Source organism: Hydra vulgaris, chromosome 07, assembly GCF_038396675.1.
Source record: "Hydra vulgaris chromosome 07, alternate assembly HydraT2T_AEP".
Lineage (NCBI taxonomy): Eukaryota > Metazoa > Cnidaria > Hydrozoa > Anthoathecata > Hydridae > Hydra > Hydra vulgaris.
This window is the reverse complement of record NC_088926.1, coordinates 6,361,238-6,378,223: the sequence shown is the minus strand read 5'-3', so window position 1 is coordinate 6,378,223 and position 16,986 is coordinate 6,361,238. Positions and strand designations below refer to the sequence as shown.

General features: G+C 27.4%; 1 protein-coding gene across 2 annotated transcripts in view; it reads left to right on the top strand.

The window, feature by feature from the left end:
- LOC100215858 (muscle calcium channel subunit alpha-1) overlaps nt 1–16,986 on the top strand; it is a 117,832-nt gene that overhangs the window by 93,944 nt on the left and 6,902 nt on the right. For both annotated transcript variants that reach the window (XM_065800885.1, XM_065800886.1), the window contains 9 exons: nt 778–888; nt 1,026–1,109; nt 6,709–6,828; nt 12,956–13,021; nt 13,094–13,188; nt 13,277–13,424; nt 15,393–15,520; nt 15,605–15,701; nt 16,202–16,307. In XM_065800885.1, the coding sequence (XP_065656957.1) occupies nt 778–888; nt 1,026–1,109; nt 6,709–6,828; nt 12,956–13,021; nt 13,094–13,188; nt 13,277–13,424; nt 15,393–15,520; nt 15,605–15,701; nt 16,202–16,307 (955 nt within the window). The remainder of the gene's footprint in view (nt 1–777; nt 889–1,025; nt 1,110–6,708; nt 6,829–12,955; nt 13,022–13,093; nt 13,189–13,276; nt 13,425–15,392; nt 15,521–15,604; nt 15,702–16,201; nt 16,308–16,986) is intronic.

Genomic DNA, 16,986 nt, shown 5'->3' with positions numbered 1-16,986 from the left:
TCTCAACTCTATAACTCTGAAACACAAACCTTGACAAAAAAGGCTGCTGCTTGAAGAAACTAGTTGAGCCTGATAGTAACCAGGTAGTAACCAGGGTCGTGGTGGAGATTGAACTTGGAACTTCTTGCTTATGAGGTGAGTGCTCTACCACTACACCACTACTGCATATAAGATGCTTTATTTTCTCTTTAGATCATTAAAATGCTGAATCAGCATAGCTTTAAATGGGTTTTTATTATTAATAATTGGATCTTATAATCTAATGTGTATTTTTAAGTAAAATTTCCACATTTATTATTTATTTATTTTGAACTGCATATAAAGTAAAAATGAACCAATTCATAAAAGTGGCATGATCCGGATGATTTTGTATATTAGATATTATTTTATTATTTATTGTAATTACATTTATTTGTTTATACTTGTTTATATCTTCAGATTTTGTCATGAAGGTAACATACCTACAAAATTGACATCTCTGATGTAGGAATCCCTATTTTATTTTGGGTAGTGAGAGTAGAAATAGCTTGTAAACTTTATAACTTGGTAATCTTTCAAGTGATACTATCATAATAAAATATCCTGATCTGCAAAGCAGAAGCAATATTAACGCCACCTGGAAAAAAATGGTTGTAAAAAAATTGTTTCAACTATTTCACAATGTCATATTTAAATAAGAATTTAAATAAGAACACACACATAATAAATTTTATTTTAAAATAATAAATTTTTATTTTAAAGAAAAACAATTTGTTTTAAGTTGTTATTTATATGAAGGTATACAAAGCATCCCCTTTATATGCAAGAATTCTAGATGGCTTCAACATTGGTTTTACAATGGTGTTTTTATTTGAGTTTGTTCTTAGTTTAACTGCTTATGGACCTAAGGTTAATATGAGTAAAAATTATCTTTATTTTAAAATTAATATCTTTTAACATAATATTAAAATTAATATCTTTTAACATAATATTAAAATTAATTAATTTTAATATTATGTTAAAAGATTTTTTTATATTTTTTTTAGAATTATGTTAAAGATTTATGGAATATCTTTGATTTTGTTATTGTCTTGGGCAGCATTATTGATATAATTTTAACAGAAATATATGTAAGTTTTTAATTTATGCATGTATGTAAGTTTTTAATTTATGAATATGTGTAAGTTTTTAATTTATGCATATATGTAAGTTTTTAATTTATCCATGTATGTATGTTATGGTGCATTTTTTTATTTTTTGTTCAAAATGGGTATAATTTAAAAAAATATATATTTTTAGAGGTACCCTAGGGCCCTTGAACATTTAAAGGGTCCCTAATATATATTTTTAAAAAGTTCTAAAAAATCGGTTAACCTGGTCCTTGAAAGAAGCAATATTATATAGAAATTTCTGCAATAATAATTGTTCTGTAAAAAAATTATTATTTTATTTTGTAAAAACTTGAGATTTTAAACAAAAAAAAAAAATTTTACAAGTTTTTTTGATGATATATAATTTTATGTTTTTAACAAAATAATTGTGATTTTCAAAGTTTATATATTTTTGCTTCTTTTTAGTATCAGGTTTACTTACTTTTTTAAAAACTTTTTTTACATATATATATTAGAGATCTTTTAAACTTTTTTTACATATATATATTAGAGATCTTTTAAATGTTTAAGGGTCTTGCCGTACCTCTAAAAATATTATCTGTTCAAAAAAGTTTTAAATTTGTTGTTATTTAATTAAATTAAACACATTTAGAGAATGTATATGTATATATATATGTATGTATGTATGTATGTATGTATGTATGTATGTATGTATGTATGTATGTATGTATGTATGTATGTATATAAAAAGTTGATATTTCTTAAAAAAGACACAGCAAAAAATGTTCATACCATGCAATAACAGATTTTAAAATGTGTGATAGAATTTAGTAGAAAAAAATGTTTTAGTAGATGGCCAGATTTATGCACCTACCTTTACTAATGTAAAAGTCATCATATATTTTACAGACACTAATGTTTAATGTTAAAATAACTAACATGTTGAAAGTTGATTAAAAAAACATGTAAAGTATTTCTTCTAGCTTCAGCTTTGTTGTTGAATTAATTTTATTTTTATTACTATTTTTTTTAATGTATTTGACAACAATAAATTAGTGAAAACAAATTTAAAATTTTTTCTTTCTTTTCTTGTAATTATTTTGAAGTTTAAAAAAAAAAAACATGCATACATACATACATAAATACATACATACAATCATGCAAGCACTTTCAGTTGTTTCATAGCACTACTATAAAATGCAAAAATTCCCTTCTAGCATGCATCTGAACTCCATAAAAGCAATATATATATATATATATATATATATATATATATATATATATATATATATATATATATATATATATATATATATATATATATATTTATATATATACACACACACACATATATATATATATATATATATATATATATATATATATATATATATATATATATATATATATATATATATATATATATATATATATATATATATATATATATATATATATATATATATATATATAGAACCCTTAGATGTTGTCCGAAAGTTTTTTCCATATTTTGTTGACAAAAAGTAAAAATTAAAATGCAAGACCGGAATTTTTTTTTTTTAATAATGATAGATTGCCTGCCCCAACCAAACCCTCAGTCGATGTAGCAGCACTCCCTTGCGGGTCAGGCTATTTGTCAGTCGATGTAGCAGCACTCCCTTGCGAGTCAGGCTATTTGTCAGTCGATGTAGCAGCACTCCCTTGCGAGTCAGGCTATTTGTCAGTCGATGTAGCAGCACTCCCTTGCGAGTCAGGCTATAAGATAGTCGATGTAGCAACACTCCGCGCATGATTTACAGTAAAAAAAATAAAAATAAAAACAATTTATTAAAAAAAATTAAAATAAAAACATTTTATTAAAAAAAATTAAAATAAAAACATTGTTTATATTGTTAAAAACATTTAAAATGTTTTAAAAACATTCAGAATGTTTTTAAAAACATTCTGGTCAATTAAATTTGCGTTTTTGTGGTTTTTTTAAAAAACGATTAATTTGTAATTAAATTAATGGTTTTTACTTTCGTCCAACACGGAAATGTTGGACGAAAGTTAAAAGTAATTAAAAGTGACGTATATGTTGGCGTAAGAATCACTTTTTTCCTTCCGTTCTTCCCAAAGCCAACAAACTATAGATCTATATATATATATATATATATATATATATATATATATATATATATATATATATATGTATACAGGTTAACTCATTGTTAGATATTCAAATTACTCCTGCTTCATATCTCGATTAAACTCTTCGACAGCTTGTGGTTCAGACAACATTCCTGTTATAGTCATACAAAATTGTTCTCCAGAATTCTCTTCAATCCTCTCTAAACTATTTAATAAGTGCTTGATTGAGTCTTGTTTTCCTGCCTGCTGGAAAAGTGGCATCTGTTGTTCCAATCTTCAAAAACTCTGGAGAACATTCTGACCCCTCCAATTATCATCCAATCAGTCTTCTTCTTGTTATCAGCAAGGTTTTTGAGTCTTTGATAAAAAAATTTCTCACATTCCATCTTGAGTCAAATAACTTACTGTCAGACAATCAATATGGTTTTCGATCCTCTTGCTCTACGGCTGATTTGCTAACTACTGTGACTGAAAGATTTTATTGTTCATTAGATGGAGGCAGAAAGGATAGGGGTATTGCTCTTGACATATTTAAGGCTTTCGAATAAGTTTGGCATGCTTGTCTTCTCCATAAGCTTGTTTCATTTGATGTATCTGGGAAAGTTTTTGAGATTATCAAATCGTTTCTTTCTAACTCACTATTCTTTATTTCCAGTAACTTCTGGGGTATCTCAAGGTTCTATCCTTAATCCTGTTTTATTTCTTATCTACTTTAATGATCTTCCTAACAACCTTACATCTAAAGTAGCTCTTTTTGCTGATGACTCAACTTTAGACTCTTGTCTTGACTAAAGTCTTCTTTTTTCAATTGCTTAGAATAGGCAGCCAATCTTGAATCTTATCTCACTTCTATAACATATTGGGGCTCACAGTGGTTTGTAAATTTTAACTCCAACAAAACTCAGTTATTTACTGCAAACAACTATTACAATACTGTCGACATTCCTGTATTAATGAATGGCAACCCTCTCATTAAGTACTCTTCTTTATGTCTTCTTGGATTATTATTTACTGACCTTTCATGGAAACCATATATACAATCGATTTTTAAATTAACATCCGCCATAGTCGCCTCTCTTTATCGTGCTTGCTCACTCCTGATTCCATTCTCAAATTTCTTATTCATTCCTGTATGGAAAACTGTTGTCATATTTGGGCTGGTTCTTCTAATGATGTCGTCTTTGTATAGATTCCATTTTAGATTTAGATTCAGATTCAGATTTGGCAAGATTCCAAAATGTTAATGTTGTTGGACCTGCTGCTAAGCTTGAGCTAGTGTCCCATCTCTTTTTCTTTTCTACAAATTCTACCACAATTGCTGCTCAAGGGATTTACTATCACTTGTTTCATTAACCAAAGCCAAATGTCATGTGACTTGTTATTCAGCCAAAGGGCATTCTTTAATGCTCAACATCTGTCTTTTATGCTTAACATCTGTGAATTATTTCTTCATGTTTTCTCGACACACAATTGATAATTTTCTTAGCTTTTTGTCATTTGTCAATTCCGCTTCATTACAATTTCCACCATTGCATTTGATATCTACAACCTCAACTGTATGAATCTGTAACAAGGGTTGTCTAACTGAATCTACATCTTTGTCAAAGTAGTCATATTTTTTTTTAACTTTAGAAACAGAAATTTTGGGTGTTGTTTTGATAGTTTTACAGCGTTTTATAATTTTCCACTTTATTGTGTGTTTTATGTTTTTTTCTTTTAAACTTCATATCTCTTTAGATAGCTACATATATATATATATATATATATATATATATATATATATATATATATATATATATATATATATATATATATATATATATATATAGTTCTATAGATTGTTGCATTTGGAAAGTACGGAAGGAAAAAAATTATACTTACGCCAACAAATACGTCACTTTTAATTACTTTCATCCAACATTTGCGTGTTGTCATAAAGTAAAAACCATTAATTTAATTACAAATTAATCGTTTCTTAAAAAAACCGCAAAAACGCAAATTTAATTGACCAGAATGTTTTTAAAAACATTCTGAATGTTTTTAACAATATAAACAATGTTTTTATTATTTTTAATAAAATGTTTTTATTTTTTATTTTTTACTGTATATCATGCGCAGAGTGTAGCTACATCGACTATCTTATAGCCTGACTTGCAAGGGAGTGCTGCTACATTGACTGACAAATAACCTGACTCGCAATGGAGTGCTGCTACATCTACTATCTTTTAGCCTGACTCGCAAGGGAGTGCTGCTACATCGACTGAGGGTTTGGTTGGGGCAGGCAGTCTATCAATTAATAAAATAAAAAATTCCGGTCTTGCATTTTAAATTTTACTTTTTGTCAACAAAATACAGAAAAACTTTCTGACAACCAGTTAAGAGTTCTATATATACATATATATATATATATATATATATATATATATATATATATATATATATATATATAGAACTGAACTGGTTATATATGTATATATACATTTTTAATTCTGGTTCACTCCCAGCAAGGCTACAAGCAACCACTATTAAGTTAGGAGTTACTAGAAAAAGAGAATAGAGTTATAGATAAGGAAACAATTGACAGAAGACTACACTTACAATGCGTTTTTGGATCTTTTTTAGAAGAGAAAGAGCATTATTAGAAGAACCAGCCCAAATTTAGCAACAGTATTCCAAACAGGGATGAATAAGAAATATATAAAGATAGAGCCTAGTCTTGGCAAAAGTCATCACTTTTTATAAATATAAAATATAAAACTATAATCTGAGGATTCAAACCTGGTTTTGTGACAAACAAGAGGATTGGTATGTAGGTATATGCTCAGACCAAATATGTGTGTTTTGGAGTCTTTATGAATCAAAGGGAAATAGTTATCAACAATCTAAAGCACAGTGGGAATTTAAATTAGTCTCACAAACAGATCGGTCTGGTTTCCTAAGCAGAGTTTAGAAAACCAGGAAACTTGCTACCAGCTAGCCTCAGAGTCATTCAACTTTTTAAAGCTATACCCTTAGTGTTGCATTGCCACTAACAACGAGGCACAATCAACAACCCATGAGTAGAGTCAAGAAGATCCAATGCACACCACGCCAGGTAGCATGGTGATGAATTGAAAGGAAAAATGTAAAATGTATTTCTATTTACACCTTAACACTCACACGAACACAGATAGTTTAACAACTTTCTGTTGAGCATGTTATTGTTATTTAGTATGTAATGTTTAATAAATAGATAACAGATTAAATTTTTGTTTATTTTCAGTGAAAATTTTTTTTTTTTTGAAAATTAATTAATTTTCAGTGAAAATTATCACTTTATAATCATTTCATATCAATACTATTTATAATTTTTATTTACTATTAAACAAATTGTTACAAATTCAGTGGAATTTTGTTACAAATTCAGTGAAACCTTTCATAATTATTGTGTTTATTAACAAGATTGTTTTAGATAAACAACTTAAAAATCATTTATTTGTTTTGACAGCATGGTCACACCATTAAGTTCAATTTTTTTCGATTATTTCGTGGATTGAGGCTGGTGAAACTTCTTAGTAAAGGTGCAGGAATACGCAAACTTCTTTGGACATTTATGAAGTCATTTCAGGTTTTTGAATTTTTTTTTTATTTGTATTATTGTTTTTATTGATATTATTTTTTATTTTTTTAATTATAATTTACTTAAAAAAAAAAGACTCCAAAACTTTTTGGACCCTTGTTCATAGATATATGAATATCATCGATATTAATTAATGATCTGGAATTAATCCACTGGTGTTTAGGGTATAGCTCTCTTACCAAACACTTAACATTTGTGTTCCACTTGTATAAATGTTGCTTAAAAAAATTATCGACATTTATATCAAAATATCACTTCTGTTATTTCTAAACGATAAATAACATATGTGTATATATATATATATACACACACACACACACACACACACGCCCACACACACACACACACACACACACACACACACACACACACACACACACACACACACACACACACACACGCACACACACACACACACACATATATATATATAGTAGCATGCAAATTTTTTTCAGTTTTTGATATATAATATAATGTTTTGCAAACTTTCTTATACCAGCTGAAAATTTTGATTCAGTTCATAATACAAATCACAAAAGTGAAAACAGTTAATTAAAGTGGATTTTTTTTAAAAAAAGGCTTCCGGCATATTTGCTCTTATACAGGGCAAATAAATCAAGTTTTTGTAAACAAAAGTATAATTAAATGCCAAATTGTTTGTAAAATTTAATATTTTAATCACTTTTAAGTATTACAAAAGCAATGAAGTCTAACTAATCTTGATCAACTATCTTTGAAATTTTTTTAATTCAGTTTATTCAAATTCTTTCAAAATCATGGGAAAAGCCAAGAAATTTTCAATGAAGTAAGGAAGCTAGTTATAAATGCTGTAGAAAAAATAAAGTTATACAAAAAGATTTCTGAACTTTAAGATTTTTTCAAAACATCAAAACTGTTTGTTTAGTTTAATTAAAAAAACTTGGTAAAAACTTTCCTCGTGATACTACCATTAATTTAACTGATTTGATGCTTGTCTTATTGTAAAATTGATAATTTAATGAATAAAATAAATTCTTATCAAAACTCAGATGTTTCTGAATTTTAGTACAAAAATCTTTTTAAAGAAATTTCACTTAACTGTTATAATTGATAAGTTTTGCAGTTTGCATTATGAATTAAATAAACAAAAATAGTATTTAATATACACTACCGTGCAAAAGTCTCCGCTCATGTGTAATATTTGCAAGGAACAGTAAATGCAATACATTTTAGGATGATTTTAAATATATAAAAAGAATAAAATGTTAATATAAAAAGTTGATGAGGCCAAATCATAATTTTGCATACTTTTTTCTTTTCTTTTTGTTTCAAATAATTTTGTTTACCTTTGTTTTGTTGAGTTCTGCTGCTAAAAACATGGCAGAAATTTTTCTATATGAATAACCTTTTTCACGTAAAATACATATAAAGTTCTTCAGTATTCTTTATTAAATTTAAAACTGCACAAAAGTTTTAACCAAAATATTTTTTGTAAGCTTAGGTTTGACAGTAGCATGATACTTTCCGGCATGGTAAGGATGTTTTCAGTAATTTTAATTGGTTGCTTTTAATAGACTTATGTTTATATTTATACTTGAAAATGGCATTAGTGTGCGCATTTAATGTCTTGAATTTAATAAAGAATTTGAGAAATGGTGAAAGTAAAGAAAGAATATTGTGAAGAACTTCGTGGCAAAATATGTATTTTACGTGAAGAAGGTTATTCATATAGAAAAATTGCTTCCAGGTTAAAAATATCCGAATCAGGTGTGAGATATGCTCTACAACGATTGCATGATATTGGTTCCAACAGTGACAGATCACGTTCTGGAAGACCAAGAGTTACATCACGGCAAGAAGATACGTTTATTGTTGTGTCCAGCAAAAGAAATAGAAAAATTCCAGCCACAATTTTAACAGCAGAACTCAACAAAACAAGGGTAAAGCCAGTATCAACTGATACTGTAAAAAGAAGACTAAGATCAGTCAACTTAATTGGACGCGTTGCTGCACGTAAACCTTTGTTGAGGGCAGTAAATAAGAAGAAAAGATTGGAATGGGCAAAAATGCATAAAATTTGGGGATTAGAAAATTGGAAGAAAGTTCTATGGACAGACGAGAGTAGGTTCGAACTTTTTGGTACCCAACGTCGCGTGCATGTTAGGCGTTTACCTAATGAAAGAGTGCTTCCTCAATGTATACAAAGTACTGTAAAACATGGAGGTGGTAATATTATGCTTTGGGGATGTTTTGGCAATGGGTTAACTGGAGATTTAGTTAAAATCACATCTACCATGGATAAACACATGTACCATAATATTTTGGTTAAGCACGCGATTCCATCTGGTATTCGTATAATTGGGAAAGGATTCATCATGCAGCAGGACAACGATCCAAAACATGCATCTGGATTATGCAAAAATTATTTGAAACTAAAAGAAAGGGGAAAAGTTTGCAAAATTATGACTTGGCCTCCTCAATCACCAGATCTATCACCCATCGAAAAGTTGTGGGATGAACTGGATCGGAAGATCAGAGAAGCAGGTGAAACATCTTTTATTAATCAGCAAATGCTATGGGAACGTTTGCAAAAAGCTTGGAATGAGATAACAGCGGAAACCATGAATAAATTATTAGCCCGAATGCCAAGATTATGTCCTGCTGTTATACGCTCCAAGGGGTCTCATAATGATGAAAATAAAATTTAACATTTACAACTTTGTATATTAACATTTTATTGATTTTATATATTTAAAATCATCCTAAAATGTATTGTATTTACTGTCTAATTCATTGTTTAATAAACAATTAAAAATAAACGCAATTTTCTTGCAAACTTTTGTTACTTAATTGAAATATTACAAATGAGCGGAGACTTTTGCACGGTAGTGTATATATATATATATATATATATATATATATATATATATATATATATATATATATATATATATATTAAGGTGTCCCAAATTTACACTTTTTTTTTTAATTTCATTAAAATCATGTGCATGAAGTTTTTCCCCATTCTCTAGTGTCCCCTGATTGCAAATACATGTAAAAGAAAATTTTCAGACCATGATTTCAGCAGTTTCTAAAATTCCATTTTTTGTTAAAAATCAAAATTTTACACATTTTCTCAAAAAAAATACAATAATGCGTTAAAAAATATGTATTCCAGGAATAATGAATTGTATATTTTTTAACTAGGACTTGGAAAGATTTTTTTAAGCTTCTTCCTATTATCCCTGGCCACAAGTATTAAATTTTATTAAAATTAATGTTGCGTATTGTCAGATTTGTATCTACCTAAAAAGTCCTGAATAAGGTGTATGTTTTTCTATGCACAATCGTTAACACAAATCAAATTTTTAAAAAATAAATCTAACGACTTTGGGGCTTTTTCCTTCCTCCACAACTTTACTGGAGCTTCAGTATCTTATCCCTAACACTGGATTCACTGATGATAAAATCTTGAAACACTGCTTTTTTCCAAGCATCTATTACAGGCATCTAACACATCTTTGTTCAGAATTTTTTAGGGATCTGATATTTGCAGATCAGGTCCCTGTTCTCATTCTTCTGAGGGCAGACTACAGCCAACTTAGAAGATTGAAATCTTATTGATCTAAAATAAAAATAGACAAGTATTTAACATTATGGTTTTTTATTCTTACATAAATTTTTGCCTCATGGTGTCTCATTTTAAGAAGTTGAGGGGGGGGGGGGATAATCAATAATTGCATAAATTAGATCATTTTTTAATTTTATTGTTTTATAATATATTTATATTTAAAAAAATATTTATTTTTTCTATCTGGGTGATTTTAGAAACTGGATGTATCTTAGAGTATTTATGATGGTTGCCATACTTTAGGAGAAACAACAGACTCATTGGATTCGTTGACATATGTACTTTCTCTTCTCAACCTTCTTTTTTTTGTTTTTTTAAGTAAGATCCATTTCAGTTAATACTTTTATTATTAATTAATGCTAAAATAAATTTTTAAAAATTTAGTGTCCCCCTAAAATTTGAAATTTAAAATTGTGTCCCCTTTAAAGAAAATTACATTTTATTATACAGTTTTCAAATTTCTAATTATTACTATTAGCGGTTAAAATCTAAATAATAGACAAAATCCAGTTAAAGCAATATACAGAAACACAACGGTTGTTTAATTAGTCATCATTATCGACCCCCTCTGTGAATCAGGCTTCAAATTTGAGATTGAGAAAATTAAGAAATTGAGATTTTACATATAGCTGAATTGACCTCAGAAAAAATTTTTAGTCATATATACGAACTCAGTAGACATAAGGGAATGGGAAAAAAATGCGTGCAAAAAAATTAGTTTTTTGGGACACCCTTATATACATATGTGTGTGTGTGTGTGTGTGTGTGTGTATATATATATATATCTCAGGTCTTAAAATTAAGGTTGGCATTGGATAATGGCAACCTAACTGCTTATCTAAAAGTGTTTTAGGTTGACTATTTTTTTACCAATTTTATTTCTGTTGTTATGGTAAAACCTTTGTGTTGAAAATCTTGTGTTGACCTGCTGACGACTAAAAATGAATTAGGTTTGGCAATAAGTTGCCAACCTTTTTTTTTTTTTTCAAATCTGAGGGCTGATATATATGTGTGTATTTGATACTGTATTTACCAGAGTTGCCAGGGTAACCAACTTGTCAGGGTCACTACAGTTAAGGAGGCTGCTCTTATTTTTTTCTTTAAGTTTGTATTTACAACTCTCTCTCATCCCTTTAACTCCAATAAAAAGGTTTTAACAACCAATATCTCTTCACTGAGAAACAAGTTGAATTTAGTAATTTTGAAATTAAGAATTCAACAATAAACATAAAATCAGAACAAGTTTGTAAATTCCCCATCAAGTATGGCAGTAAAATTATCATAAAATTAGAACAATTTTGTAATTTCCTCAACAATTATGGCAGTAAAACTATTATAAATTCAGAACAATTTTGTAAATTCCTCATCAAGTATGGCAGTAAAACTCTTAAGTTAAATTTTTTTATTTATTGTCTGCTTCGCACCATAGTATTAGTTATGACGCTGAAAACTCAAATCACATCAACAATATTGAAAGCTTAAACTGAGCTGAAAAGTATATGGCTTGAATATATGAACTCCTTAATACTATGAACATTATTCAACAGCTTTCTTAAATTACTGTCAAGCAATTAAAATATACAAAACTAATATCTTCAGAGTTTTCAACCACCTCAACAATCTGCTTTTCAAGGCCATTTAGTACTAAAATGCATTTTCAGTTTATAATGCAATAAAGTACAGTTAAATGTAGCCTGGTACAATTACCACCAAAGTGATAAGTGATTTTAACTTTGTAAAATAAATACCAATGACAATACATAATGTAAATTTAAATGGTAGTTACTATTTGTTCTTGAATCATAACTACATAACAAATATGTTTATTTCAAAGAATGTATAAAAATAGAAAGATGTCTTGTTGGCTTAATTATGTACTTAAATCAAATACAAAAAAAAAAAAGAAGTTATTAATAAGAACGAAAGAAAATGCAAGAGCTAGTTGAACAATGCAGAAAAATCCTTTGTACAAATAGAATATCAAAAGGTTTGATTTAAAAAGTGTAGCCAGGGATACAAATAGAATATCAAAAGGTTTGATTTAAAAAGTGTTAACTATAGTTTAGTTTTTGATACATAGAATAAAAAACCATTTAAAGGTAAAGCTAAACAGCATGAAAACTGAATTTGGGATGAAACTATTTATTATGTTATTGTTTTAAAATTAGTTAGCTGAAATGAAATCAAACATGTTTGACACATAAGTTTCTATTATATAAAGTCTTATATGTATACGCTATCATCCCAATTTTATGCCTTTTAATCCTACCTTATCCCTGCCTTAATTAATCTTAACTTAACTAGTAATAATGCTGATTTTTTTATTTTCTTTTAATTTTCACTTTTTATTTGTATTCATCGGATTTGCTTGACTCACTAATTTTTCTTGATGAATGTGTAACTATTAAAACAGCATTATATATTTTTGTATTTATATTATATTTTTATGATTATATTTGAAAGTATCAAAGTGAACTAATTCAGCTGTCACTTGTATGTTTTTAGGCGCTTCCATATGTTGGCTTACTCATTGTATTATTATTTTTTATTTATGCTGTTATTGGAATGCAGGTAATTTTTTTTTATAATTCTCTAAAATCTATACAATAAATTATCTCTTTTATAATTGCGTTTTTATATCAGGTTTTTGGTACAATAAGTATTGACAATGATGATTCAGCTATTAATCAATATAACAACTTTCAAACCTTTGCTGCTTCTGCTTTTCTTTTGTTTCGGTATGCAAATATATATTTAATATATATATAAATTTTTAACAGAAATTTTGTGCAAAAAAGTTTGTAAAGTTTAACTGTTCTGTTTTAGGTCTGCTACAGGAGAAAATTGGCAACAGATCATGAAATCTTGTACTCCCAAAGAAGATGTAGTTTGCCAAATTGACAACACTCGCAAATGTGGATCATATTTTGCCTATGTTTATTTTATGAGTTTCAACATGATATGTTCATTTTTGGTAAGTTTTAGAGCACTATATTTTTTAATTGTGTTTAATATTTGTACTTTAAAATCTTAAAATCTAGAAGACATTTTTGTCAACTAGGTTTTAGAAGGATAAATCTTTTTAAGTCAAATTTGCTCTTTTTTTCTTAATTATGAAGAATTTTTGTTCAAAAGTTAGTGTTAACATAAAAACTCCAAAATGGTTCACAATTTTTTTGTTAACAACACATCATTATTATAAAATATTGAAAATAGTTGGAGCAAGCAAAGATCTTGGTCTGCAGTTGGAGCAGGTGTAAATCTTAGTTTGGTTTAGGAGCTTTATTAAAGTCACCTGTTTTTTTTTTTTTTTTCAAACATTGTTATGGTTGGAAAAGCTCAAAGTTAAGCTTTACTTTAAGCTTCCTTTAGAAATTGCTTTTGAAGAGTTGCAGCATTTGTAGCATGTAAAACTTTACTTAAGTTAAAATGTTTAAAAAAACTTGAAAAAATTAGTTCATAAACTGCAAAATCATACTTTAAATCCATACCTTAAAACACAAAAAAGCTATGTCCATTTTTTAAAATTTTCTTTAAAGGCAAAAAGAAGTTTTATATATGTATTGTTATCCAATGTCTTCACAGAACTCACTGACATTCATATGCATTAAGTGGTTGTCCTTAAAAATCATTTCAGAAAAAGTCAGGGAATACTAAAATTCGTTTTCTGTGAATTTCAGGGAATACAAAAACCATACAAACATTTGTTTTCTGAAAGTTCAAATTTGAATTCATATGTTACAGTCATTACAGGTCTTAAAAAAAGCCACTACAGGTTTATAAAAAAAAAGTCATGCAATGTATATTATACAATAAAAAGTTATAAGCAGTAATTGTTTAATTTTTTTTTCTATGTTTCCAAACTTATGTTAGTTAACATTACAAATTATTTTACTAATTCCAAAAAAAGAAAATAGTATTTTTGATTTTAAGATTTTATTAGCAGAACTTGTTTTTAACTGATGTCACAGTAATTTTAAATTTACGTATCTTCTATTCTGTTTTTAACGAATGTTATATTTTATGTATAAACATTCTTATATATAAAAGTTAACTGCGAAAGGAAAACCCAGCTTAACATTTATAACTCAAAGAACTTTTTTGTATTGACATCATTTGTCAATTAAAAAATTGCATCAATCAGACAAGTATTAAAAAAAAAAAGGAGATTCTGTTACAGTTCGGGTTGAGTCAACCTCTTTCAAAATTTACTAGATTTTTTTTTTGTAACTAATTTAAATTACCTATTTCTAATAGTTTTACATATTTTTATTGGACGCATATTTTTATTGGACACATCAATTCGCCTATTTATCCTAAAATCTTGTTTGATTTCTCTGACCCTTCTTTTATGGGCTTCTGTTTAGCACCTCTTCACTCAATTATTTTTCTCTTTGTTCTTTATTGTTCCCTTTGTTCTTAAGACTGCACTCTTTGTCATTTTTTCAATTTTTTTTTCAATGACTTATCACACTGAACAGCTTAACTCTAGCACGATTGATCCTGTTAGAACTAAAGTTAATAACTCTTGTATTTCTTTATCTCTTACTTAGTTAAGATTGTGACTTATTTCCCAGGCAACCCTAATCGCTTACCTGCACCTCTTTGTTTGTGTCTTGGCTCTGATCCTATTTTGTGTTTATTTCTCTTTTAGGTAGTTCAAACCAAGCTATGATCTAAAATTTTTATCTCATACTTTTTTTTAAGACTCGATAAATAATAAAGTGGTAAATAATATGAAGAAGCATTAGTGCTAATTTATTTAATCATTTATTAAATTTAAATTTAAAAACTTTCCTTAGAATAACTTTTATTATTACTGGCATTTTAAACCAGCATCAATAAATGGTTTGTTCCATCTAATAAACAGATTTTTTTTCAAAGCTCAAAATTGTGACAGCAAATTGTGAACTCGTTTTTTATTTTATAATTTTTATTTTAGATTATAAATTTATTTGTTGCTGTAATAATGGACAACTTTGATTACTTAACTCGTGATTGGTCAATACTTGGGCCACACCACCTAGAAGAATATGTTCGTACTTGGTCTGAATATGATCCAAATGCCACGTAAGTGTTTAAACTTTTTTTATTATTTGTATACAAAATGCTGAAAAGAGGGGTTTGTTAATTTTGTGTATACTATTTTTTAAGAGGGCGTATGAAGCATATCGATATTGTTACCATGTTAAAAAGAATTGAACCCCCTCTTGGTTTTGGTAAATGTTGCCCTCACCGAGAAGCTTGCAAAGTAATTTTTTTTAAACATGTTCAAATTTGTGATTCGATTATTATTTTCCATTGTTCTATATAAACAAATAATTTTCTCTTTTTTCTTCTTTTTCTTCTCGACTTTTTTAATGGTTGAAATGTTTAGTTATTCGGTTTTATCTATTTAAACATTTTAGTTGTTGAAACGTTTAGTTATTCGGTTTTATCTATTTAAACATTTTAGTCGTTGAAACGTTTAGTTGTTCAGTGTTATCTGTTTAAACATTTTAGTTGTTGAAATGTTTAGTTGTTCAGTGTTTTCTATTTAAACATTTTAGTTGTTGAAACATTTAGTTGTTCGGTGTTATCTATTTAAACATTTTAGTTGTATTTAGTTATTTGATTTTTTGCTTGTTTTTATTTGATTTTATTTGTTTATTGTTATTTTATTTTATATGTTTTTATTTTTATTTGATTTTTTTTTTTTTTTATTTGATTTGGGTTTTTTGTTTTTATTTGATTTTATTCTTTATTTTACAGCGTCTTGTTAGTATGAATATGATGATGAATAATGATGGAACAGTTGACTTTCATTCTACATTGTTTGCGCTCATCAGAACATCGCTTAATATTAAAAGACCAGAAGGTTTGTCAAAATTTGTATATACGGTAGATTAGGTATAATGAGCTCTAAGTACCTTAAGTACCTTTAGCGAAAATTGGAATTTTTTAAAATAATTATACTGGATCCAAAAAAAATTTTTAAAAACAGAGAGGTTTTAAAAAGCAGCGAGAGTGCTCATTTAATCCAAACCCCTTGATAATATAAGCACTTTAAATTGGTTTTAAAAAATATCATTAGAAAAGTAAAAAAATACCAAACTGACAACTAAAACTAATTTGTGGAATATAATGATTCTTTATTAACAAAAAAATCATTAAAAGATCAAGTTTTAGGCCACTTTTTTATTGAAACAATACTGATTTGTTTTTACCGAAATTTAAAAAAAAATCGATTTGTTATTTATTCAATTTTATTAACTCAAACTTTGTAAACTAAAAAACTAAAAACACTGGGTAATTTCATATTACATGAAAATAGTATCTTTAAGTCAAAAATAAATGTTCCTATCCATTGTTTTTCAAACAAAAATGAAACAGATTCTTATCTAACATTTTTCTTTGAAAAATTTAGATAAGAATCTAACATTTTTCAAAAATATCTATATTTTGACATCAAAATTTCACACCACAGATTTTTAGATGTATAATGATAAAGTTTTAACAAAACAAAAAATTTAATAGCATTTTAATTAGATGAGAGC